The sequence below is a fragment of the Lotus japonicus genome, chromosome 1 (genome assembly GCF_012489685.1).
Source record: "Lotus japonicus ecotype B-129 chromosome 1, LjGifu_v1.2".
NCBI lineage: Eukaryota > Viridiplantae > Streptophyta > Magnoliopsida > Fabales > Fabaceae > Lotus > Lotus japonicus.
In genome coordinates this window covers 104,257,621-104,283,238 of record NC_080041.1, presented here as the reverse complement: position 1 = coordinate 104,283,238, position 25,618 = coordinate 104,257,621, and the positions used below count along the sequence as shown (strand labels likewise).

General features: G+C 37.4%; 5 protein-coding genes across 7 annotated transcripts; 4 read left to right on the top strand and 1 right to left on the bottom strand.

Moving 5' to 3' along the window:
* The first annotated feature begins 1,254 nt into the window (after positions 1 to 1,254).
* On the top strand, positions 1,255 to 2,774 carry LOC130728669 (F-box/kelch-repeat protein At3g23880-like). Its single transcript, XM_057580201.1, has one exon. It carries the CDS (start codon positions 1,372 to 1,374, stop codon positions 1,927 to 1,929), a length of 558 nt encoding a protein of 185 aa, XP_057436184.1. The 5' UTR covers positions 1,255 to 1,371; the 3' UTR covers positions 1,930 to 2,774.
* A 4,411-nt stretch (positions 2,775 to 7,185) lies between these two features.
* Positions 7,186 to 9,458, top strand: LOC130728668 (F-box protein CPR1-like). 2 transcript variants are annotated; one of them, XM_057580200.1, is made up of 2 exons: positions 7,186 to 8,550; positions 9,117 to 9,458. In XM_057580200.1, exon 1 carries the CDS (start codon positions 7,267 to 7,269, stop codon positions 8,527 to 8,529), a length of 1,263 nt encoding a protein of 420 aa, XP_057436183.1. In that variant the 5' UTR covers positions 7,186 to 7,266; the 3' UTR covers positions 8,530 to 8,550; positions 9,117 to 9,458. The 2 variants fall into 2 exon arrangements, with proteins under 2 accessions (XP_057436183.1, XP_057436182.1); XM_057580199.1 differs by having other exon boundaries at positions 7,187 to 8,550; positions 9,114 to 9,458.
* A 4,530-nt stretch (positions 9,459 to 13,988) lies between these two features.
* On the bottom strand, positions 13,989 to 14,526 carry LOC130716737 (uncharacterized). Its single transcript, XM_057566751.1, has 2 exons — positions 14,371 to 14,526; positions 13,989 to 14,288 (listed from the first exon to the last, which is right to left on the bottom strand). Exons 1-2 carry the CDS (start codon positions 14,524 to 14,526, stop codon positions 13,989 to 13,991), a joined length of 456 nt encoding a protein of 151 aa, XP_057422734.1.
* Positions 14,527 to 15,178: 652 nt separating this feature from the next.
* Positions 15,179 to 17,318, top strand: LOC130728667 (F-box/kelch-repeat protein At3g06240-like). Of its 2 annotated transcripts, none has more exons than XM_057580197.1 (2): positions 15,179 to 16,560; positions 16,962 to 17,318. In XM_057580197.1, exon 1 carries the CDS (start codon positions 15,292 to 15,294, stop codon positions 16,540 to 16,542), a length of 1,251 nt encoding a protein of 416 aa, XP_057436180.1. In that variant the 5' UTR covers positions 15,179 to 15,291; the 3' UTR covers positions 16,543 to 16,560; positions 16,962 to 17,318. The 2 variants fall into 2 exon arrangements, with proteins under 2 accessions (XP_057436180.1, XP_057436179.1); XM_057580196.1 differs by having other exon boundaries at positions 16,959 to 17,318.
* Positions 17,319 to 22,356: 5,038 nt separating this feature from the next.
* Positions 22,357 to 24,489, top strand: LOC130728666 (F-box/kelch-repeat protein At3g23880-like). The gene is made up of 2 exons (XM_057580195.1): positions 22,357 to 23,739; positions 24,052 to 24,489. The coding sequence occupies exon 1, from the start codon at positions 22,411 to 22,413 to the stop codon at positions 23,728 to 23,730; it is 1,320 nt and encodes a 439-aa protein (XP_057436178.1). The 5' UTR covers positions 22,357 to 22,410; the 3' UTR covers positions 23,731 to 23,739; positions 24,052 to 24,489.
* Positions 24,490 to 25,618: the final 1,129 nt, after the last annotated feature.

The window sequence follows — 25,618 nt, the reverse complement described above, 5'->3', positions numbered from 1 at the left end:
GGAGAAAATCTTCAGCTCCACCCCTTCTACTTAAGAAAGATGAAGGAGCACCGTCAAAGTAGCACGGAGAGCCCCTCTCTCTTCTCCTATCTCCCTGACGAGTTGATTGCACAGATTCTGGTGAGGTTACCAGTTCAATCTCTGCTTCGTTTCAAATCAGTGTGCAAATCGTGGCATTCTTTGATTTCGGATTCCAAATTTGGTAAATCTCACTATGACCAAGCTGCTTCACCCACCCACCGATGTCTTACAATAGCTCCTGGTTCTGGAATTGAGTCCATAGATGTAGATGCAGAATCACTTCACAATTCAGTCTTCTGTAATAAAACTCAAATGTCCACTTTCAGGTTTTATACAAGTATTCTTCTAATATCACTACAAATTTACAACTAATAAAATACCTAGAAGACGGTCCTCTAAAGATTGTATCCAGACAGTTTGAATGAATAAATTATTCGAAGTTTATGTAAAAAACCCTATAGTTAAATCATAATATATTCTTAATGAGGGTTGGTAAATTTTATTGTGCTTTCGAAACATCATCCTCTCACAAAATGTATTTTCACCGATAGTAAATCAAATATCATAACTATTTTTTTTTTTGTAAACTAACTATGACCAATGATTATATACTTTGGGCGCATAACCCCTTGTAATATATATATATATATATATATATATATATATATATATATATATATATATATATATATAGGGGATGTATCTTATGAGAAATGTCATGTTATGTGAGAACATGAGAATAAATCACCGACCGTTAGATCTAATCATGAACGGTCCCGATTAAAACATTAAGTCATGTGACATTTTTAAGTGATCACGTGACTATCACATGACATATATATATATATATTTTTTTGAAAAGAAGTACAAGATGTACTTCAACTCAATACCCTTAAAATAGTGTAAAACTTGAGATTTACACATGTATTATGATAAAATGAATAAGATAATTCAATCAATAAATAGTTGTGACTTGAGATACTTGTTTTGCCCTATTTTAAGTATCAAAATATAGGTGTTTGAATTTATCGATTAAACTTAAAATTTTATTATATCCTCTCTTTTTTCTTAAATGCTCGTAACAAGCAAAAAGTAAGTAACTAAGTATAAATAAATAAATATGAACGTAAAAGAAAAAGTATAAATAAATATAATTTGTCAAAAAAAGTATATATATATTTTTAAAGAATTTGTCAAAAAAAAGTATATAAATAAGAGAATGGTTGATAATTGGAGAATACAATGAAACAAACAAACGCACCATTCGATGGAATGACGAAACGTTCCTGGTTCCAGGTCCAAAATTGAAGGAAGCGTTCCAGGGAGACTGAAAATCTGCAACTGAGAAAGATGAACGAACAGCGTCCAAGAAGGAGCACGGAGATCCTCTCTCTGTTTTCCAATCTCCCTGAAGAGTTGATTACACAGATTCTGCTGAGGTTACCGGTGAGATCTCTTCTCCGCTTCAAATCGGTATGCAAATCGTGGCTGTCTTTGATTTCCGATCCCAAATTTGGTAAATCTCACTATGATATATCTGCTTCACCCACTCACCGATGTCTTACCAAAGGCAATGATTCTGAAATTGAGTCCATAGATGTAGATGCATCATCACTTCACGATGATTCTTCTGTAGTTAGCCTCAAATTTCCGCTTCCACCACCGCCCCGTGAGGGATATGTTTTTGGTCCTGACCCCCCTAGTGATGTTGAGTTCGTGGGTTCATGTAGAGGGTTTGTTCTTGTAGCTTATCCACAAGGTGATGTCATTGTATGGAATCCATCAACCGGTGTGCAGAGAAGAATTGTAGATGACCTTGATGAGATGATTGCTATGTATCCAACTGGTTTTGGGTATGACAAATCAACAGATGACTACTTGCTCGTTATTATGAACGTGATTCCTTAAGGCTATTATCCAGAGGATGTACCTGATCTTCCTACTACCATTCGCATTTTTTCCATGAAAACAAATTCCTGGTTTAACCAGGAGGGTACTTATGCTCAATATGTGGATATGGGTTGTGCTCATCTCAAAATTGGGGCCTTCTTGAACGACACACTGCACTGGTTGGTAACCTCTTATGAAACCAAACTTCATTTAATTATTGCCTTTGATTTGGTACAAAGGAGTTTTTCAGAGATTCCTTTGCCACACGTTTTAGCCAGGGAATTAGAAAATAAACATTGGTATAATTTGAGGGTCATGGGAGAATGGCTCAGCCTATGTTACCCGGGTAACATGGATTCAATGGCTGAGATTTGGATGATGAAAGACTATAAAGTGCAGTCATCTTGGGCCAAATTATTTGTTTTTTCTACCTGTAACATTCCCCGTAATGTCATTTATCCAATATGTTTCACCAAACATGGTGAATTGTTTTGTTCATATGGCTCTGGAAGATTAATGATAGTTGATGACAAAGGGTGGCAGCTTCTTGATCAGAGCACTAAATGGCCCAAACCCCATATGATGTTTCGTGAGAAAAGAGAGCGTATACTACATTGTGGTTTGTATAGAGAGAGTTTACTATCACTTCCTAATGAGTAATGACTTTGTGGAAGCAAGTGAAGATGGCCAACAAGCAAATGAAGATGACCAACAACCTATTGTAAGATAAAATAAAATAAACATTTTGCTGTTACAAGCAAGATTCCTGACTTTTGTAAGATATTATGCTATTAGCCCGTTACACATTTTGACTTGAAGTTGTGGTGATATTGTTGATCTTACTCATCTTTTAACTTACCAAGTTCTGATATGGATTAATCTCGCATCTGGTCAGTTTAACTTCTTAATCACACTGATTTTCAAATGGTATCTGTCATGTTGCAACTGTGCAAGGATTGAAAAACTTTATAGGTTCACCATAACTCGCCATTGCCAATATTTCCATTCCTTTTTCTTCCTCTGTTTAGATTATATTTATCTGCATAATTTATGACAGTAAGATAGCAAACTTTTTTAACAATATATAGTGCATGAGTTGGTTTTAATGGCACAATCGGTAAAAGGCGCTTGGCTCCAATCTGTCTACTCAACACCATCTCTTGTTCTTGAATTCTCTGATGGAGTTCCATCTATGGAGAAGATGAAACAGATGAAGAACAGTACATTGATCAGTTCATGCTGTTAAATAGAAATTACAAAAAAGAAAACATTTTGAAGGATCGTGTTAAGTGGGGGAATGAATTGAATATTGATCATAGTTAGACAGTAGCTTACACAATGCGCTGAGGATTCCAAAGAATGTAATAAGTGTGGAAATCTGCAGCTGGGCATTTGCCTAGGCTGAACACATTCGTGTGAAGAATATATCCCCACTCAGATTCCCCAAGAATTCAAAGTCAACCTGATCCCAATTTGACCCTTTTGATGACAATTGTATTATGTAAACCAAATTGAAACAAAAATTAGGAATTTGAAAGTTGATAGCAATGGCAATTTGGCATTGAGTACCGAGACATGCATAAGCATAACATATTAAACAAAATACTTACATAGTAGGCAGAGCTTCCAGGTACAAGCTTGAGCTTAATCATTAATTTCTAGCAGTTTTCACTATGACAGCCCATGATTTCAACTAAATGCCATTGGCTTGTATTTCATTTTTCTTTCAAGATTGCTGACTCCTAACAAAAAGTTTATGATGATAGATATTTGGTGGCTTTGTTTCATTCCTTTGTTGTCACTACCTTTACCTTCAAAATTACCCCTGTGTTTATTACCACTATATTTTGGTATTGGTAGTGTTTATTACCACTTAGATCTGTGTTAGATTTGAGAGAGACATGTTATTTCCTTTCTTGGTTTACCTTCAGCTCAATCTCTACTTATTTGTACAAAAATGAGTCGTGACTTTTGTAAGGAATTGTGCTGTTACTAATGATTTTGACTTGAAGTTATGGTGATTTGTCAATCTTAATCATGTAGGAGTTAATCTCGCATGTGTTCTGTCATATACAGTTTCTGGACAATAACAGTGCAAATGTGCAAAGATTGAATAAATTTTAGCTACAGCAGAACTCGCCAATATTTCCATTACTTTTTCTTTTTCTGTCAAGATTATATTTCTCTGCCCAAGTTATGGTATGCAAAGTGCAAACTTGTTTTCATATTTGGATTGCTTGATATAAGAAAAATATGAATAGAACATAATTATGGGCTTGTGGAACTTTGGATCATTGGATCATGTCTTACCTTTTTTCCTACCCTGCACTTTGGGGTTACATGGTTTTGCAGCAGGGTTTGTAATAACTAATAAACTAACAATATTTAGTGCTGTTTTCACTATGACCGCCCATTATAGATATTTAATGGCTTTGTTTCAGTAGTTGGTAGTCACTACCTTTACCTTCAAATTTACCTCTATTACCGCTATAGTTTGGCTCTATTAGTGTCTATTACCACCTAAAGTTCTGTTTCAGCTTTGAGAGAGATGTTATTTCCTTTCTTTGTTTACCTTCAACCTAATCTTACACTGTCAGATCTTTAAACATTAAATCAGATTTGATACTGAGTTTGGAATGACACAGTGCCCTTTTGGTCTATAAAAGGAGCAGGAGTTTGGTCTATAACATTGTTAGTCGATGATTTCTTTCACATCGAATAGTTCTAATATATTCTGATTAGTACTCACGTGCTATTGATTCTTTAATTCTATTCACGTTCCTTTCTTCTCATTCCTAGAAAAATACAGACCAACAAACTTGCTTGTCAATCCAAAGTTAAATAACAATAACAACGATGAAGGCCCTTGCTATGCTCTGACTTCTCCACGATTCCTTGACCATGCCACCATCATCCTCGGCCTCGGCCTCTCCTCCTGCAAGAACCTCAATGTGTTACCGCTGCATCCTCGCCGCCTAGATCGTGATTCCAATGACTATAAGTGACGGTCTAAGTGCATAGTCATTGTTACTAGAATGGTTAACAATGAAACACATTTTCAATTTATTCTATAAACAATATAAGTGCATAGTCATTGTTACCAAAATGATTGACTAAATTATGTTTTGAATATTAATTTTTTAATACATGTATTGTATGTAGGATAACACTCCCCTAAAGTCATTCTTAATACATGTATTGTATGCTTTTCTTTCCTTTTTTTTTAAGTCCCCTTGAGCATTTTACTTCGTACATTCTTGTATCGTCGTTGGAACTCAACACCAACGGGGCTCACTGTCTTCTAATCTCCACGCTTCTGGGATGATTTAACGATACAAGGAGCTGTCACATCATGGTTGCGTCATTGGCTTCACTCGCCATCAACCCTTCACTTTGGTTGTCACACCATTATCACTTCATGGTTGCATCATTGGCTTCACTCGCCATTGACCTTTCACTCGGTCGTTGCACACCATCTCGACTTCACTTGTCGTTGATCATGGTTGCACCATCGACTCTTTCTCTGTCACAAGTTCACTCGAACCAATGCTCTGATACCACTATTGGAATGCCGCAGCGGAATGCTTGGGTTAAGAGGCTAAGAGCATAAGTGATCTAGGACATCATCCACATACATTCACCACAAAACCTTAAGGCAATGGGTGAGTGGGTCCTTCAACTTATAAACTCTTTAACTCTTGCTTACATATCCAATGGAGGACTATTTCCTTCATTCACACTTGCATATACTTCAACAAGAGTAAAAAAATGCAAAAATAAAAAAGTGAAAATGAAGTGAAGAGAAAAGAGAGATAAAAAGAAGATAGTGGGAGAAAAAAAGAGAGATGTGAATGAATTACATGAATCATATGATTGAAAACGAAGAAATAAATAGATAGAAAATAAAGTAAAAATGAAGTAAATGTGTAAATGAATCATAATTGAGACATATTTTGTTTTTTTACCGCTTGAAAAACAAAAGACAAAAACTGCAAAATAAAATCTTGGATCGTGACTAAGAAAATAAATCATACCAGAAGGAGGAAACTTCCAAACACGAGATGTCATGTCGAGAGGTTTGTTTTGCCAATGCATCTGCCACATCACACTTCATAGGAATGTTTGAGATTGACACAATCCAATTCCAACTCATATCCTCCATAACCTTGGATATCCGATTCCGCAACTAATATGATTGGACACTCCTATTATAGTATTATGCAGGATGATCTCTACAACCTCTAAATATTCGGAATACCACGCAACATCTTTGTATCTCAAATCTCAGACACGGCGAAGACCTGTACAAATTGTAAGGAGCTCTGCATTAAAAAAACACAAAAAGATACTTTAATTAAAAAAAAACCATCATGGTAACGAAGAACTCATCGCAATATCAGATAACAAAAAAATTCACAAGTCCAGATAACATAACTCGCCATGGCCACCGAGCGTACACAGTACACCTTCTCTGCCCATTCTGTTTGAGTTAGAGACCCAACTACCATCAGTAAAAAGAGTCACACACTCTCTGTCATTACAACTCAAGCCCACAGTGGGGACCTCCTTCCCATTGAAGAAACTCAGTTGCAACTATCGACACTTGCCAGAAAACAACACACCATTAATGTATTAATGTGCCAAGGTTGAGGATAACAAACATGGTTACTCCTCCACTTTCGAACAGTCCAAGTAACCGCAACGAACCGATCTCGAACAGACCATTGGTAAGGAGAGACAGAAATTAAGAACATGACTGAGCCCACACCTACACAGAAAGAGGAGCAATTGTGCAAAAGATGATCAATGTCTTCAATGAGTGCATGGCAACGAATATAAACAACAATCACACTAATCTATCTCACATGAACCTTTTATAGATTGTTGGAAGAACATTATTCTCAGTTAGTCACATGAAGAAGTCAGGAATTCTCTGCAACACACGTCTTTCAAATCATACACCACAAACGCGAACTACGAAGCCCATCATCAACAAGAAAATTATGAGCAGAAGCAGTACTACACGTACGACAACCACCATTACTCCAACGCCACAAATAATTGACCCTCGCCATTCAAAACCGCAAGAACCTAAATACTCCAAATCTCCTCATGGACATCCTGAGGCAGAAAAGTATGAACACCAACAAAATTCCACCTTGATCAACTCCCAATATCAATATCAAAAAGGCTATCCACATAGGAATATGATCACATAGCCCACTAGTATCCAACCCAATATTCACCCACTCAAGGTACAAAAATGAATAAAAAAACACTTGACCTTAAACCGCAAATTTCTCTCTATCTATTGAGATGATACACTCAGCTGTCTCTATCCACACACACTGAAAGATGAACGACAACCAGCGCCGAAGAAGGAGCATAGGGAGTGAGAGCTGCATGCTCTCTCCCATTCTCCCTTTCGATCTGGTCGTTCAAATCCTGCAGAGGCTTCCAGTTCGATCTCTCCTCCGCTTCAAAACCGTCTCCAAATCGTGGCGGTCTCTGATCTCCGATTCCCATTTCGGTAAATCTCACTATGACCTAGCTGCTTCACCCACTCACCGTTACCATCTCACAATAATCAATGATTCTGAACTCGAGTCCCGAGATATGGATGCTTCACTTCGCGATGTTTCTGCTGTTGTCAAACTCAAACTTCCTCGTCCATGTGATAAAGCTGGTGGTGACGATGATGATTCAGAATTTTTGGGTGCTTGCAGAGGATTGATACTTGTAGTCTTTAATTCGGGTAAAATCATTATATGGAATCCATCTACTGGTTTTCAGAGACGAATTGTAGGAAAAGAGAATCTTGGTGAGGCTGCGTTGAATTATCTAACTGGTTTTGGCTATGATAGGTTTACTGATGATTACTTGTTAGTTGTTATAACGCCGATGCATTTGGACCCTGATGATCCTACTGAATTTGAACGTGATGATTTACGTTTGTCTGATTACTACATTGAGTTTTTTTCATTCAGGGCAAATTGCTGGTCTCGCGTCGAGGGTGTTAGTTTTCCATATGTGTATATTCATCCTTATTCAAGAATTGGATCACTCTTGAATGATGCTCTGCATTGGTTGGTTATCTCTTTTGAAACTCAGCTTGATGTTATTGTTGCCTTTGATTTGGTAGATAGGAGGTTGTCTGAGATTCCTGTATCGGATACTTTAGCTAAGAAATTAGAAGATGATCAATATTTTTTGAGGGTTATCGGAGAATGTCTCAGCCTATATTGCCCCGGTAACATGGATATAAAGGCTGAGATTTGGATGATGAAAGAATATAAAGTGCAGTCATCTTGGAGCAAGATGTTTGTTTTTTCTACTTGTAACATTCCCCGCAATTTCTTTTTTCCAATATGGCTCATCAAACGTGGAGAAATTTGTGGGTCAAATGGCTCCGGAAGATTGATGATACTTAATGACAAAGGATGGCTGCTTGATCAGTGCACATTTTCTCCCGAACCCGATCAAGGTCAATATATGCAAGCGGATTGCGGTTTGTATAGAGAGAGTTTAATATCACTCCCTAATGACTCTGAGGAGGAAGCAAGTGAAGGTGACCAGCTGATGATTTCTTTGGAGGAGAAACGTGAAGGTGACCAATAGTATCTGACAATAAGAATTAGGGTATGTAATTCTTCACTCCTTTTCACCATTTTATTACTATTTATCATGCATAACAAAAAACGAAAGTTATATGTAGAACACATGATACAAGAAGATGATTCCTTAACCTATCTTGCACTCTCTCCTTCCTAAGTGATAATATTTCTTTCTTCATGAATAAGTGTGACACCAGTGCTATCAAATAGCGGCGCACGCCGCTATAGTGTAGCGGATTTTTGGCTAATCGCGGCGCCGCTATTGCCCAATACAGCGCGCTATTCCCGCTATTGGCTGCTAAATAGCCTCCGAAATAGCGGATTTTTGGCTCACCGCGATGGTCCGCAATCGCGATTTGATAAGACTGTGTGACACCTGCAATTGCAAGGAAATATGAGGTTGGGTGGTAGACTGCATTTACTAATTGATAGGGAAAACATTTGATGTCTCATTTGCTTAGAATAATTAAAGGCAATTTCGGTGGAAAGTTATATAAGAAAAACAACTAAGGTCTGGGGTGAAATAACTGTTTATGTTCCTATAGAATTTACATATGGTGACATTTAAAATAAGCTTATCTTTTCCAGCAGGCCATGCAGGGTGCAATAGGGCTCTACACAGTTATGCTTGATGTCCTGGCTTGCCTTCAAATGATGATATTGCAAGAAGAGAGCATAGCATTTGGAAGAGAATTTTATTTATAGGATGTTAAATCATCTTGCTTCAGTAGTGTTTACTTAGTGGCGATTTGAGTAAGTTTGAGCCAAGGCAGGCTTTTGAACTTAATTATATTTCATTGTATGAGTTAGAAAATTCTAGCTGGAGTTAGTACTTTCATTTTAGCATCTTTATCTTTTTCATGTTGTAATGATTCTTGACTTTTCTATGATACTGTGCTGTTAGCTTGTTATGCACCTTAATTATCTTGCAACTTATCAAGTTATGATATGGATTAATCTCGCATCTGATCAGTTTAACCTCTTAATCACACTGATGTTCATGTGGTATCTGTCATATACATTTTCATGATATCTGTAAAGATTTTTTGAGGATTGAAAAAATTATAGCTTTAGCAGAACTCGCTATCACCAATTTTTCCATTACTTTTTCTTCCTCTATAGATTATATTTATCTGCATAATTTATGACAATAAGATAGCAAACATTCGTAATATGCAAACTTGCTTTTGATATTTGGACTGCGTGGTATAAAATTAATATGAATAGGAACACAATTATGGGCTCATGGGGCTCTGGATGTTTTATTTTTGTTCCTATCCTGCCTTTGGTTAACATGCTTTTACAGCAGGGTTTGTAGCAATATATTGCAAGGGCTGATCAGTTCCTAGCTTCATTGGCTGGTCCTTTGGGAATGGAACTCCCATTGATTCCATGTTCTTGAATTCTCTGATGGGGAGTTCCATCTACTGAGAATCTGATACATATGAAGAACAGTTAATTGATCAGCTCATGCTGTTGAACTGAATTGCATATTGATCATAGATAGACAGGTGCTTACACAATGCGCTGAGGATTCCAAAGAATGAAATATGTGTGAGATCTACAGCTGGGTCGAATCAGTGATAAAACTGTTGCTCTCTGTTTCATTTGCCTTGGCTGAACACATTTGTGGACCGCCATTTCCACTTCATCTTCTTCTTCAACCCCAGAACCCTAAAATCCTCATCAGCCTCACCACTCAACCTCCAATCAGAAGATCGATCCAGAAAACAATGTACGCCCTGTTTCAATAACTTGGTGGTTTGAAAAAAAAAAGTAGATTTTTAAAAGTAAGAAAAAGAGAGGAGAGGGTTAAAAATATGACCCGAGACCCTCTTCGACTCTCTCAATTTCCTTTCGTATTTCCTCAATTATTCTTCCATTTTCAACTTAGAAAGTCACACCCCACCATAGATTTGAGTGTTGTTTCAAAGGTGTTTGGGACTCTACTTATCTCTTGGGTAGTGTTATTTAGAGCTCATTGAGGTGAAGTCTTCAATCCAAAGATTAAGAAATTTACTAATATGACCGGTGGGTATTGTCATAACATAGTAGGAAATCAAGGGTTTGATTTGTTTTCCCAAAGATTAAGAAATTTACTAATATGGCTAGTGGGTATTGTCATAACATAGTAGGAGGGTTTGATTTGTTTTCCCAAAGATTAAGAAATTTACTAATATGGCTAGTGGGTATTGTCATAACATAGTAGGAAATCAAGTGTTTGATTTGTTTTCATGAGTTTCTCTAAAACCCTAAGTCTCATAAATTGGATGTTTTGTCTAATCCCTTTTGTTAACCATTATTAATGCTTAAATCCATGAGGTGACGCATATCTTGGTCCAACGGAGGGCACGGGAGGGAGTTGAGCTTGCTCTTCATAGTTGTGAGTGCGTAATTTATTAAGTGGCAAAGTTTTTATATTTTATTTTTCATGGGAGAAGCAAAAGTATTTTTTTAGTTCATGCTCTTTATAGATACTATACCTTATGTTATGAGTTTCATTCCAGAATCTTATGAAATAATTAGTTCTTAAACTCATTTTTTATTGTTGCTCTTTTCTCTCTATATGCAATTTTTTGACTGTCAATTACTTGTGATATTTTAAAACTCTACTGGTTATGATACTTAAGTTACCTCAATATTACGTTTTTTAGGATTATTAAAAGGTTGAAGAATGTGATTTATGATACTTAAGTTACCTCAATATTACGTTTTTTAGGATTATTAAAAGGTTCAAGAATGTGATTTGATGACTACGTGAAAGTTTATATTTATACTCATGAGAAGGAAGATGATGTTTAATGAGATTTGAAATGTTAGTGCATGATATATTTTTATTTTGTATTTGAGTTGAACTTAAAATTATATTTTCGTAATCTTATGTTTGAAACTTTTTTATGAGTTTAAATTTGGAATACCGTTTGTCGCAATAAAGAGAGAATGCGACTCTATCATACCATTCATCAGAACGATGAGAAAATGCGACCTATGAGTTAAGTGTTCGTAAAATCATATAAGTTATCATCTTAAGAATCAACTATTCACATCAAGGATCACTTAAATCATACCAACGGCCAACCAACGATCAAAATATCGTCGTTATATAGCTAACTAGTAATTTCTAGTAACAGTTTTTCTGGACCGTCAGTAAATTCCCAAGAGCTATAGACGGTGAGTAAATTATTGATGGATATAGACTAACAGACATATCACTAGTTCACCTGTGCAATTATCGACGGATATGAGCCATTGGTAAAAGGCTTAAACCTCATATTAGTCTCTGTCTTTGTGTCGCCGTCTGAGGTAGGTCCCTGACCGGAAAAATTTGTGCAAAAGATTCTCGTGAATGAAAAACGTATGGAGTCAGTCCTCGCCGGAGCCCGGACCTCCGGCGAGTGATGAAATGGCATGATGACTGGATAAATGATGATGATGTGGCTTTAAAAAAATAAAAATTAAAAAAATTAAAATTTAATTAACATCTAACCCTAACTTAATTCACTTAAACATATTTCCCCCTAATATTTTCCTAATTCCCCACAAATTACCCCAATTCCCAATCCTAATTCAATAATCTGAGAAACCAACCCTAACTGTCTTCGTGTTCTTCATTTCCAGTGTTGCCTATCAACCCTAGCCACCTTCGTGTTCTTCGTTGTGTTGGTTCTTCCTGTTAACGCTCCTTCTTCATTTATTCTCGTCGGTGTTGGTTCTTCCTTTTGAGCGGTTTGTGGTGTTCGATTTTGAGACCACCGTTGAGGCCAAGTCTGAGCCCAGATTGACAAGTAAGTTCGAAAATTTTCATCTCTTCTTCGATTCTGTATAAATTAAGCTTATTGGGTATGTTATTGTGGTGATTATTGTTGGAGTCTTATTGTTGGTGTGGGTTTTGGGGTTTTCGAGTGGGATGGGTTTTGGTGTGGTGTGGGTTTTGGTGTGGATTTTGGGGTGGGTTTTCGTGTTGGTTTTGGAGTGGGTTTTGGGTTCGTATGTTTTGCCTTGCTGTGGTTGGGTTTTTTGTTGCTGTGTTTTGGGTTGCTATTTAGGGATGGATGAATGTTAACTTGGCTTTTTTGGGATTGACAGGATGAGGTTTACCTTGCTTGTTCGTCATGGTGGTTGGTTTGGAACATCCCCTTACTTGCATTACTTTGGTGGTGTTGTACGTGCTTATACTAATCAAGATGAAGATATGTGGTCCTTCATTGACACTGTTAACATGATCAAAGAACTGGGATACAAGGAGTTTAATTTGTGGTGGGTAACTGCTGAGGATGTTCCTCAACATGTCTTCAGGCATTACAAATCTGATGCTGATGCACTGGATATGGCTAGGTATGCTGCTTCAAAGGGTGAAGGTCTCATCCTTGTTGAAAATCTGTCACAAGAGCCTCCTCCCAGAGATCAAGGTGTACCCTCTGTAGTGAATGAAGAGGAAAAAGCAAAAAAAAAGAAGGATCCATAAAAAAAAATGAAAACTGTGAGAAGGTCCCATCGTTTACAAGGTGTGGTGAGGAAATCAAATAATAAGGGCAAACCTTCTTTAGTTGTTATCTCTGATGATGAGCCAGATGCGGAGCTTACTGATAATGTTCCAGATGAAGTCACTCTTCATTCTCAGGTGAATGAGGCAGATGTGGAGCTTATTGATAATGTTCCAGATGAAGTCACTCTTCATTCTCAGGTGAATGAGCCAGATGTGGAGCTTACTGATAATGTTCCAATTCCAGAAGTTCAGTTGAATGAAAATGTTCCAATTCCTGAAAATGTGCAGAATGACGGAGTGGGGGTTGTTGAAATCTTGCCTGAAGTGCAGGTTGTTCCTGATGTGCCCCTTGCTGAAAATTTTCCTGAATTGCCCCTTGATGAAAATTTTCCTGAAGTGATTGATGGAGATGATTCTCATAGTGATGTGTCTGGACCACTTACTTTGGCCACTAAGTTGCTGGATTTTCAATGTTTTTAGCTATGTTTATCCTTCTGCAAACAATGACTGTTGGGGCAGTTTAACTCCTTATGTATTGATGGTTTAACCTAATCTATTTGCTTGTCCAGTTTAACTCTAATATATTTACTTGTCTATGTTGGTTGTCTCTTTTGAGCCTCTTTTTAATAATGTTGAATGTGTATGATTAAGGAAGTACAAAGTCAGGCTAAGAAATAAATTCTTCAACAGTAACACAACAACTATGTTTAATGTCATTAAGGTTGCTTTTCATTAAAAATCCAGTACATGGTACACAAAATAGTTCCTTCCATGAACAAAATACTGGCAACATGCCATTAACAACAAACAAGTCTAGATGGATGACCTAACATAATTAAACTCCTTCTTGCTGTCATGAACAAATTACTGGCAACATGCCATTAACAACAAACAATTCTAGATGGACATTGAACTCTCATAATTAAACTCACTTCCTTCAGCACCTTCTTTCAACCCACTTCTTTCACAACCTTCTTTCAACCCTTTCTCATACACAAACACCATATTGCTACAATGGAAGCAACCAGAGTAAACAAACATAAGAGCTTCTTCTGGAATCTCTCAACCTCAAGCTTCATCTTGAGCTTCTGAATCTTTTTATTCAAATTAGGAGCAACATTAACAGAGTTTAATGAATTCCCAATCTCAGAATTATAACTCATTGCATCACTTTGAACTTGAGGATCTCTTCCCTGAATTGCATCTCTTCCCTGAACTGTATCAGTTTCCAGATTTGGGTCATCAATCCAAAAAAAGAAACCACAACTACCTGGAACCTGCAACATACATTCAAGTAGGTTACTCATAATTTCAACAAACCGCAGTTTAAACAACTTGACAGGAAGACCATTCACTTACTTGCCATTTTCTACATCTGAGAAATCTCCTATCTTGGTTATGTCGAGTACCTGCAGTGTAAATGATGAGAGGAAGACCACATTGACATCTGGCACTTCCACCTGCAGACCTTGTCCTCGACCTGGAGCGAGATGACGAAGCAGATGAAGAATTCATGGTTTCGAAGAGAGAAACGAGTTACCACGAGCGCGATTGACGAACGAAGTTCAGGGCAGGAAGATGAACACGAGCGAGATTTAGGAAAGTTCAGAAGAGTAAGAGGAACGATTTGGGGACGAAGGAGAAGATCAGAGGAGAGGAAGAGAGGAAAATGTGATGAACCCTAATTTCAGCTGATAAGATGAACGAATTGGGTTTGGGAATTTGGGTAATTTGTGGGAAATTAGGAAAACATTGGGGGAAATATGTTAAGTGATTTAAGTAAGGGTTAGGATTATAACAACTTAATCTATGTTAAATAAATTTTAATTTTAATTTTTTTTTATTTTTTATTTTATATTTTTTTTAAAGCTACGTCATCATCATTTATCCAGTCATCATGTCATTTCATCATTCGCCGGAGGTCCGGGCTCCGGCGAGGACTAGCTCCATACGTTTTTCATTCACGAGGATCTTTTGCACAAATTTTTAACCTACCTCAGACGGCGATACAAAGACAGAGACTAATATGAGGTTTAAGCCTTGGTAAAATCTGTGTGTGTAAAATTTTCAACGGAAAAAACGGTGGCTAAAATATGATTTTTTACCCAAATAGTTCATTATCAATCCTTTAACATCATAATCACTTTTATAAATTTGATATGGAGATCCTTATCATTTATCAACATTTATTAAGGACAGGGCAATTCTGGTTGAGAAGATATTCAGCTCTCTGGTATAAATCAAAACCAAAAAGCTCTCTCTACCCCAGTATACTGCAAGATGAACAAGCAGCGTCCAAGAGGTAGCAATCTCCCTGAGGATTTGATTCCACAGATTCTGCTGAGGCTACCAGTTCGATCTCTGCTCCGTTTCAAAACCGTCTGCAAATCGTGGCTATCTCTGATTTCCGATCCCCAATTCGGTAAATCCCATTTTGACCTAGCTGCTTCACCCTCCCACCGATATCAGGTTAGAACGATTGATGATTCTGTTATTAGTTTCCAAGATATAGATGAATCATTTCACGATGCGTCTGCTGTTGTAAAACTCAAATGTCCACTTCCATTTTCCCCCGACCAAAATATTGCTGGTACGTATCCTGATGATGACATTTTCAACGATCCAGAATGTTTGTGTTCTTGCAGAGGATTTATACTTTTAATCTATGATTTGGGTAATAACATTATATGGAATCCAGCAACTGGTGTTCATACACGAATTCCAGGAAAAGATAACCTTAATCAGGTCACTTTTGATTATCTAACTGGTTTTGGCTATGACAAGTTAACTGATGACTACTTGTTAGTTCTTATATCGCCGATGGATTGGGACCCCTTTTTTCCTGATGAAGTTGAAGATTTTCGTGAATCGGATTATTACATTGAGTGTTTTTCCTTGAGAACAAATTCATGGTCTCGCGTCGCGGGTGTTAATGTTCGATATGCGGATATTGATTATGATTCAAGAATTGGGTCCCTCTTGAATGAGGCTCTGCATTGGTTGGTTATCTCTTTTGATACCAAGCTTCAAGTGATTATTGCCTTTGATTTGGTCGAGAGGAGTTTATCAGAGATTCCTATATCACATGATTTAGCCACGACATTAAACCATAGACAATATTATTTGAGGGTCATGGGAGAATATCTCAGTCTATGTTACCCGGGTAATATGAATTCAATGGCTGAGATATGGATGATGAAAAACTATAAAGTGCAGTCATCTTGGAGTAAGGTGTTTGCTTTTTCTACTTGTAATATTCCCCGCAATGTCTTTTTTCCAATATGTATGACCACATATGGTGAAATTTTTGGATCAAATGCCTCTGGAAGATTCATGATACTTAATGACAAAGGATGGCTAGTTGATATGTACACAAGTTGTCCCACACCTTGTATAGATCCATATATTCAAGCAGATTGTGGTGTGTATAGAGAGAGTTTACTATCACTCCCTAATGACTTTGAGAAAGCAAGTGAAGATGACCAGCTGACGAGTGCCGCAGAGGAAGCAAGTGAAGATGACCAAGAGTAACTGACAATAAGAATTAGTGTATGTAGTTCTTCAATCCTTTTCACCATTTGATTACTATTTTTATCGTGCATTAGAAAAATGAGAAGTCATATGTAGTACACAACTACACATGATACAAGAAGATGATTACGTAACCTATCTGGTACTCTCTCCTTCCCAAGTGATTTTATTTCTTTCTTCATAAATAAGTGTGACACCTGAAATTGCAAGGAAAGATGAGGTTTGGTGGTAGACTGCATTTACTAATTGATAGTGATACCATTTGTTGTCTCATTTGCTTAGAATAATTGAAGGCAATTTTGGTAGAAAGTTATATAAGAAAAACAACTAAGGTTGGAGTGAAATAGAAGTTATCAAACTATGATCCTATAGAATTCATATATGCTGACATTTAAAATAAGCTCATCTTTTTCCAGCAGGCCATGCAGGGTGCAAGAGTGCTCTAAAATGTTATGCTTGATGTCTTGGCTTCCCTTCAAATGACGATATTGCAAGAAGAGATTATAGCATTTGGAGGAGAATTTTATTTATATGATGTTAAATCATCTTGCTTCAGTAGTGTTTAGTAGTTAGTGGTGATTTGAGAAAGTTTGGTCAAGGCAGGCTTTTGAACTTAATTATATTTCATAGTATGAGTTAGGGAATTCTGGCTGGAGTTAATACCTTTTTAGCATCTTAATCTATTTTACTCTTAAACTTGTTATTGTAGTTGCAGTTTGTTTCTTTTATGGTCGTTGACATGGTTTTCATGTTGCAATGATTCCTGACTTTTCTAAGGTACTGTGCTGTTAGCTTGTTATGCATTTTGACTTGAGTTATGGTGATATTGTCGACCTTAATTATCTTGCGACTTATCAAGTTATGATATGGATTAATGTCGCATCTGGTCACTTCAACCTCTTAATCACACTGATGTTCATATGGTATCTGTCATATACATTTTCATGACATCTGTAAAGATTTTTTGATTGCCTATGGCAATGATGGTGCAACTGTGCAAGGATTGAAAAATTATAGCTATACAGAACTCGCCATTGCCAATATTTCCATTACTTGTTCTTCCTCTGTTTAGATTATATTTACTGTAAGATAGCAAACTTTTGTAATATGCAAGCTTGCTTTTGATATTTGGACTGCATGGTATAAAATTATGGGCTCATGGGGCTTAGGATGTTTTATTTTTGTTCCCATCCTAGCCTCATTGGCTGATCCTTTCGAAATGGAACTCCTATTGATTCCTTGTTCTTGAATTCTTTGATGCGGGTTCCATCTACTGAGAATGTGAAACAGAGTTCATGCTGTTAAATAGAAATTGCATAAAAGAAAACGTTTTGAAGGAACCAGAGATAGAACTGAATTGAATATTGATCATAGATAGAGAAGTGCTTACACAATGTGCTGAGGATTCCTAAGAATGGAATAAGTGTGAAATCTGCAGTTGGGTCGAACCAGAGGTAGAACTATTGCTCTCTGTTTCATTTGCCTTTGCTGAACACATTCGTGTCCCCACTCAGATTCCCCAAGAATTTAAAGTCAACCTCATCCCAATTTGACCCTTTTGATGACAACTGTATTAGGAATTTGAAAGTTGATACTTGATAGCATTGGCAATTTGGCATTGAGTTCTGAGACATGCATAAACATAATATATTAAACTTATAATACTTACATAGTAGGCAGTGCAGTGCCTGCAGAGCTTCCGGTTACAAACTTGAGCTGAATCATTCAATTCTAGCAGTTTTCAGTATTGATTTCAATAAGTTGCCATTGCCTTGTATGTCATTTTACTTTCAAGATTGCTTACTCGTAACATAAAGTTTATAATGATAGATATTTGGTGGCTTTGTTTCAGTCCTTGGTAGTCACTATCTTTACCTTCAAACTTACCCCAATGTGTTCATTACCACTATAGATTTGTACTGTTAGTGTTGTTAGTGTTTATTACCACTTAAAGTTGTGTCAGTTTTGAGAGAAAACCTACATGTATAAAATAGTTCAAAAATTGCTCGGTTTATTTGGTACATGTAAAATTTTCTCCAGAGAGTTGTTATGATTCTAGTAAAGTATCTCCAGATGAGTGTTGTTATGGTTCTCACTTCTCAGGTAAAGTCTCTCTAGAAAGAGTGATTATGGACAAATGTCTTGTCCCCGAGGGTTAGCTCAAGTGGTAAGAGCTAGGGGACATAAGGGTTGGGGAGGGGAAGGTCCAGGGTTCGAATCCTAGAAGGGAAATTTGAAGAGATTTTCTAACTTCTAACAACTAACCACTGACATTTGCATATAAAAAAAAAGGACAAATGTCCTAATTATATGATTCAAATTTGGAGTGGGAGTTGGAGTTGTTTATTGATATGAACACACACATCATATACATTGTTTGGAGTTATAAGGAGTAAGGAAGTCAGTGAACCTAATCTGGACTGTCAATCTTACTTATTCCATTGGGCTAGCTATGAAATCTAGGGGTTGACTCGTGGTTGAAGGTTGGTTTATGTTTATATGAGGTTTAGGGGACAATCTAATTTTTAGACGATCAAAAGTACTTGAGATATCTCTTTGCAAACTTAGTCCAGCCTTACAAATACTCTGGTAATTATCATGGTCAATTAAGATGCACCTATAGTTGTCGTATAGTGCACTGTTCCCAAAGTCTGATCTTTCTTCTTGGTGTGAGTGTGTTTGAAGATCTCATTGATATGTGCCGGCCTTTCAAATTCTCTCTCCTAATTAATATAGAGCATAGTTACCAAACATAGGTGCCCAAATATATGTACTACAATACAAATATGTGGTGTCATTTATTTATTTATAAACATTTGAAATTAATATCATTTGTTTTTTTGTTGTTCTCAAAGATCAGAAATCAATTCATTAGAAAGGCACAAAGGCCAAAAGAGCAACATGCTGATCCCACACAGCCCAAGAGATAAACAATAAACATATGGCTCTGCCAGCAGCTGGAAACACATGTTCAGGAATAGAAACATTAAAAACTAAAATATGGTCTAACAAAAATGAAGAAACGACAGCGTACAGGGAACCAAACCCTAGCCCTCCACGAGAGAAAGGAGGCGGAGCGGTGGAAGATGTGGACACGGCGGCGGCACCAAGGCTCAACCCAAGAGGCGATCTGCTGCAAAAAGAAGCGAAAAAAGATGAAGAAACTTTAAACGTCGCTTCTTCTAAGCCTTGCCGGCTCTGCCGACTTCAGAGAATCAACTCTGCTACCAGACCATCATCAAACAAACCAGAAGATCAAATCTGAAATAAAGGAGAGCTGAGACAAAGGGGGACCGTCACAGACGATGGTAGCCTAGATGGTGGATGGTGGTTGAGAGTGAATGCGGTGGTGGCGTTGGAGAAGGCCACGAGGTAGTTCCTATGGTGGATAGAGGGAGAGGGTAGGATGGAGTGGGTAGTAGAGGGGGTTGTTGTTGAGACGAAGGCGGCATAGGCATGGAGGTGGCGCCAGTGGGTGGAGGAGGGCGGAGGGAGCCACAAGAGGTAACAGAAAAGGGAAAAGAACCAGATTGGAAAGAAGAAAACTCATTTATTGGGTAGCAGATCCACTTACTGTGGAAGAGAACCCACCTATTGTGGGAAAGAGACCTACCTAACTGCAGAAAGAGACCTCCATGAAGGAGAAGGAACCCCCAAAGGTGGTGGCGACTGCTCAAAGCGTTTGTGCCCTAGCAGAGGAAACCGGCTTTACAAATTATATCCATATTCTCTATTAAGTTTTAAATTGAGACCACTCTAGTTAATTATCATTTGTTCAATATGCTCAATTGTTGAAATAGAGCTACATGTGTGAAGGGCCCCTTTCTCTAAGCCTTTATTTTTCTTGGCTTTTGACAACACACTCAAAAAATCCTTTGTTATCCAATATTAGAGAAAGGTGGACCAAGCCTTATCATCAATTCAATCAGGTATTTGATTATGGGTGCGCACTTCATAAAGCATGTCAAACAGACACTTTGAACAAAATTCTTCTTCACCTGCCGATCATGTTGAGCAGTCGATCCCACCTTTTCCTGCATGTGATTGGATAACAAATTATGTATAAATAACATGTTATGCATTACATTAATGAGAGTTGTAGTAGCAATCAGCATACCCTGAATGCCATGCCTGGTGAACAATTGCTTCCTTCTTGTTAACATTATAAGAAAAAATTTCATCCTGACATTTGTCATGGATAACAGTTGTATTGGTTCTTGAAGCCACCGAATTAGATTGCATCTTGCAACTCGAGTCAAATAAATATCTTACACATTGCCCGCAGGGAGAATCATTGGTTTTCCCCAATCACCGAGTGTAGGACCACGTGAGTGAGGAGAAGTTTCATCTCCATACATATTTCCAAAGATCTTGGAGGCATGAATACTCAACTTGGTATACCATGATCAAAATCATCCATTTGAGGTGATGATTATGATTGTGGTGTATGACCAATATAAACACACGACACAAGTCTTCTTTCCTCGAGAAGGATCTCGACCACCATCAAGAAGGTCGCTAAATGACTATCGTAAATGGTTGTCCAGTAATTAAATGTCAGATATTCAAAAGAAGTTATGTTCTTTTATATTATAATTAAGGGTTAATCGTCTACTTGGTCCTTGTCTTTGTCTCGCCATCTGAAATTAGTCCCTCCTCGAAAAATTTGCAAATCTGGGTCCTCTCGTTTGCAATAAGTATGGAGCAGGTCCTCGCCGGAGCCCGAAGCTCCGACGAGCGGTAAATAGGCATGCTGACTGGGTTTACTTATATGACGTGGCAAGGAAAAAAAATAAAATTAATTATTAATTAAAAATAAAAAATCCAAATAAGCATTAATTACAACCACTTAATCCTCAATTGAAAAAAAACTATCACAAAACTCCAGAAACTCCACAAAACTCCAGAAACTCCAGAAAAACACTATCTTCTTCCTCCAAAAAGGAAAAAAAAAAAAAAGAGCCAGTCAAATACTATCCACTGAATCCACATTTGAAGCTCTTCGATATAAAGAAACATTGTATCTGAATTCATTTTGGCGTGGGGAATCAGGGGAATGTCAAAACCCATCATCTTCTTCCTCCAGCCTGATTTCTCCAACCCAATTTCCAGAACAAAACAAACTAGAACACTAGAACAAAACAACATGAACCCAAAACCCAAAACAACATCACCCAATTTCCAGAGTAAGAGAATCAGAAGTCAGAACCAAACAGGGAGAAGATAGGTGAAGCTCTTCTTCCTTTCTTTCCAGATCGTGAGCTCTTCTTCCTTGCCCCCGCCTTCAACCCAGTGCCCCATCACCATCATTTTGCAGGTGAGGGTAAGGTTTGAAGGGAGGGAAGAGGTGGGTGTGTGTCGAGCTCGAGGAGGAAGTCGTGGTTATGGTTGGGGGTGGAGGACTAGGGTTATGGTTTGGGGAGGGTTTTGTTGCAGGTGGGGGTGGAGATTGAGGTTGCAGGTGGGGTTGGGTTCAGGTTGGGGGTTGTAGTGGTATTTTGGTTTGGGGGTGGAGGTGGAGGTGAAGGTTGAGGTATTTGGATTTTTTATTTTTAATTAATAATTAATTTTATTTTTTTTCCTTGCCACGTCATATAAGTAAACCCAGTCAGCATGCCTATTTACCGCTCGTCGGAGCTTCGGGCTCCGGCGAGGACCTGCTCCAGACTTATTGCAAACGAGAGAACCCAGATTTGCAAATTTTCCGGGGAGGGACTAATTTCAGACGGCGAGACAAAGACAGGGACCAAGTAGATGATTAACCCTATAATTAATTTACAAAATTAATTTTCATCTTAAATTGATCTTCTAGCTGGTGTGAGAGTAACTTGTAATTCTTTTCAGCTCCACCACTGCTACTGAAGAAAGATGAACGAACAGCCACAAACTAGCACACAAAGCCTCTCTCTGTTTTCCAATCTCCCTCACCACTTGTTCGTTCAAATTCTGCTTCGGTTACCGGTGAGATCTCTCATCCGCTTCAAATCGGTGTGCAAATCGTGGCGGTCTCTCATCTCCGATCCCAAATTCGGTAAATCCCATTTTGACCTAGCTGCTGCACCCACTCACCGTTATCTCGTTAGAAAAATCAACGATTCTTCTGAAATTGAATCCCTAGATTTCAATGCATCACTTCACGATGAATCTTCTGCTATAGTGAAACTCACATTACCGTTTCCTTCACCCCTTGTTGAAACCATCATCGATACTCGTTTTCATCAAAACCCTATCTATATTCTGGGTTCCTGCAGAGGGTTTGTGGTCGTAGCATATGAACGAGGCTCCGTCGTTGTTTGGAATCCATCAACAGGTCTCCAGAAACCAATTCCAGACATATCTGGTGAGGTGACTTTGGAATTTCTAAATGGGTTTGGGTATCACACATCAACTGATGATTACTTGCTAGTTTGTGTGAGTTTGATTCCTTTGGAGTATCTTCTTGAACAGATAGATGACTATCGTAATCACATTTCGTATTTTTCGTTGAAAACAAATTCCTTTACTGAAATGGATGATTATCAGGCTGATGTTCAATATGTGGATATTGGTAATTTTGATTCCAGAGTTGGGTCCTATTTGAATGATGCTTTGCATTGGCTGGTTATCTCTTTTGATACCAAGCATCAAGTGATTATTGCATTTGATTTGGAAGAGAGGACTTTGTCTGAGATTCCTATATCACATCATTTAGCCAAGGAGTTAACATTTACCCAATATTATTTGAGGGAACAATATTATTTGAGGGTCATGGGAGAATGTCTCAGTCTGTGTTACCCGGGTAACACTAACATGACTTCGAAGGCTGAGATCTGGATGATGAAAGAATATAAAGTGCAGTCATCTTGGACCAAGTTGTTTGCTTTTTCTACTTGTGACGTTCCCCGCAATGTCTTTTTTCCAAAATGTTTCACCAACCATCATGGAGTTTTTGGATCAAATGGCTCTGAAAGATTGATGATACTTAATGACAAAGGACGGCTGCTTGATCAGCATACACTTTTGCACTTACGTAATAAATATCAATATATTCAAGTAGGTTGTGGTATGTATAGGGAGAGTTTACTATCACTCCCTAATGACTTTGAGGAAGCAAGTGAAGATAACCAGCTGACGAATTCTTTAGAGGAAGCAAGTGAAGAGAACCAGCTGACAAATTCTTTGGAGGAAGCAAGTGAAGAAGGCCAATAGAATCTGACGGTAAGAATTACTGTATGGTATTCTTCAATCCTTTTCACCATTTTATTACTATTTATTGTGCATAGCGAAAAATGAGAAGTCATATGTAGAGCACATGATACAAGAAGATGTTTACTTAACCTATCTTGTTCTCTCTCTTTCTTAAGTGATTATATTTGTTTCTTACAAATAAGTGTGACACTTGAAAAAAATTGATGTCTCGTTTGCTTAGAAAAGCAAATAAGGTCTGGGGTGAAATAAAAGTTCTCAAACTAAGATCCTATAGAATTTATAATATGGCGACATTTAAAATATGCTCATCTTTTCCAACAGGCCTTGAAGGGTGCAAGAGTGCTCTACACAGTTATGCTTGATGTCCTGGCTTGCCTTCAAATGATGATATTGCAAGAAGAGAGCTTAACATTTGGAAGAGAATGTTATTTATTCAATGTCAAATCATCTGGCTTCAGTAGTGTTCACCTAGTGGTGATTTCAGTTAGTTGGAGTTGAGGCAGGCTTTTGAACTTAATTTAATTTCATAGTATGAGTTAGGAAATTCAAGCTTGAGTTAGTACATGCTTTTAGCATCCTTATCTTTTTTCCTCTTAATATTATTACTGTGGCTGCAGTTTGTTTCTCTTGTTGTCATTTATATGGTTTTCGTTTTCAATCTCTACTTATTTGTTCTGTACTTAGGTGCCACTTCTCCAAAATGTTACCCGACTTTTGTATGATACTGTGATGTTAGCCTTTTGGGCATTTTGACTTGAAGTTGTGGTGATATTATTGATCTTAATCAAATTGCAACTTATCAAGTTTTGATATGGATTAATCTTGCATCTGGTCAGTTTAACTTCTGAATCACACATTCACACTGATGTTCATATGGTATCTGTCAAATACATTTTCATGATATCTGTAAAGATTTTTTGATTGCCTATGGCAATGATGGTGCAACTGTGCAAAGATTGAAAAAATTCTAGCTTCAGCAGAACTCGCCATCGCCAATATTTCCATTACTTTTTCTTCCTTTGTGTAGATTATATTTATCTGCACAATTTATGACGGCAAGATTAACTTTCGTAATATGCAAACTTGTTTTCATATTTGAACTGCTTGATATAACAAAAATATGAATAGAAACATAATTATGGCCTCATGGGACTTTGGATATTTTCTCTTTTTCCTACGCTGCTCTTTGGGTTAACATGCTTTTGCAGCACGGTTTGTAAAGATATATAGTGCATGAGTTGGTTTTAATGGCCCAATCATTCAATTCTAGCTGTTTTCACTAAGACAGATTGAGGGACAAATTTATTTTGGTCCTCTAAAAACTTGTGCAAAGTTACACCAAACACTTTTAACCTATGGTAGTAGGTTTAGCAGGTTTTAAAAAAAAAAATTAAAAAAAATATATATTAGTAAACTAATTAATGAAAGATTACGTTAATTATTAACCCAGTAATTAAAACTCAAACAAATTAATAAACGCATGGGGATAATTTTTAACAAATTTAATATCATTCATCATCTTCTTGAGCTCATCACCGTCATCATAACTCATCACCATCATCTCCTGAAAAACCCTCCTCAATGTTCTTCAACTCATCATCGTTATCTTGTCCCCCATTCAGCCAAACAAACCAAACACAAATTCCAGAAATTTCCAAACACCCAAAACTATTGTTTCTTAGGTGCTTTGCCCAAGCCAAGAGGTTATTGCGAAACCAATTCACATTTTTTCTCAAATTTCTATCTCTGTTAATAGCTTCTATATCTATCAACCAACCTCTAGTCATTTTTCTCCTGGCCTCCAATCCATGAATCCAAACTACTCAGCCACTACACCACCGTTTCCTCCAGATCTCGTCGAAACCCATCGATCTCGACCCAAACACAC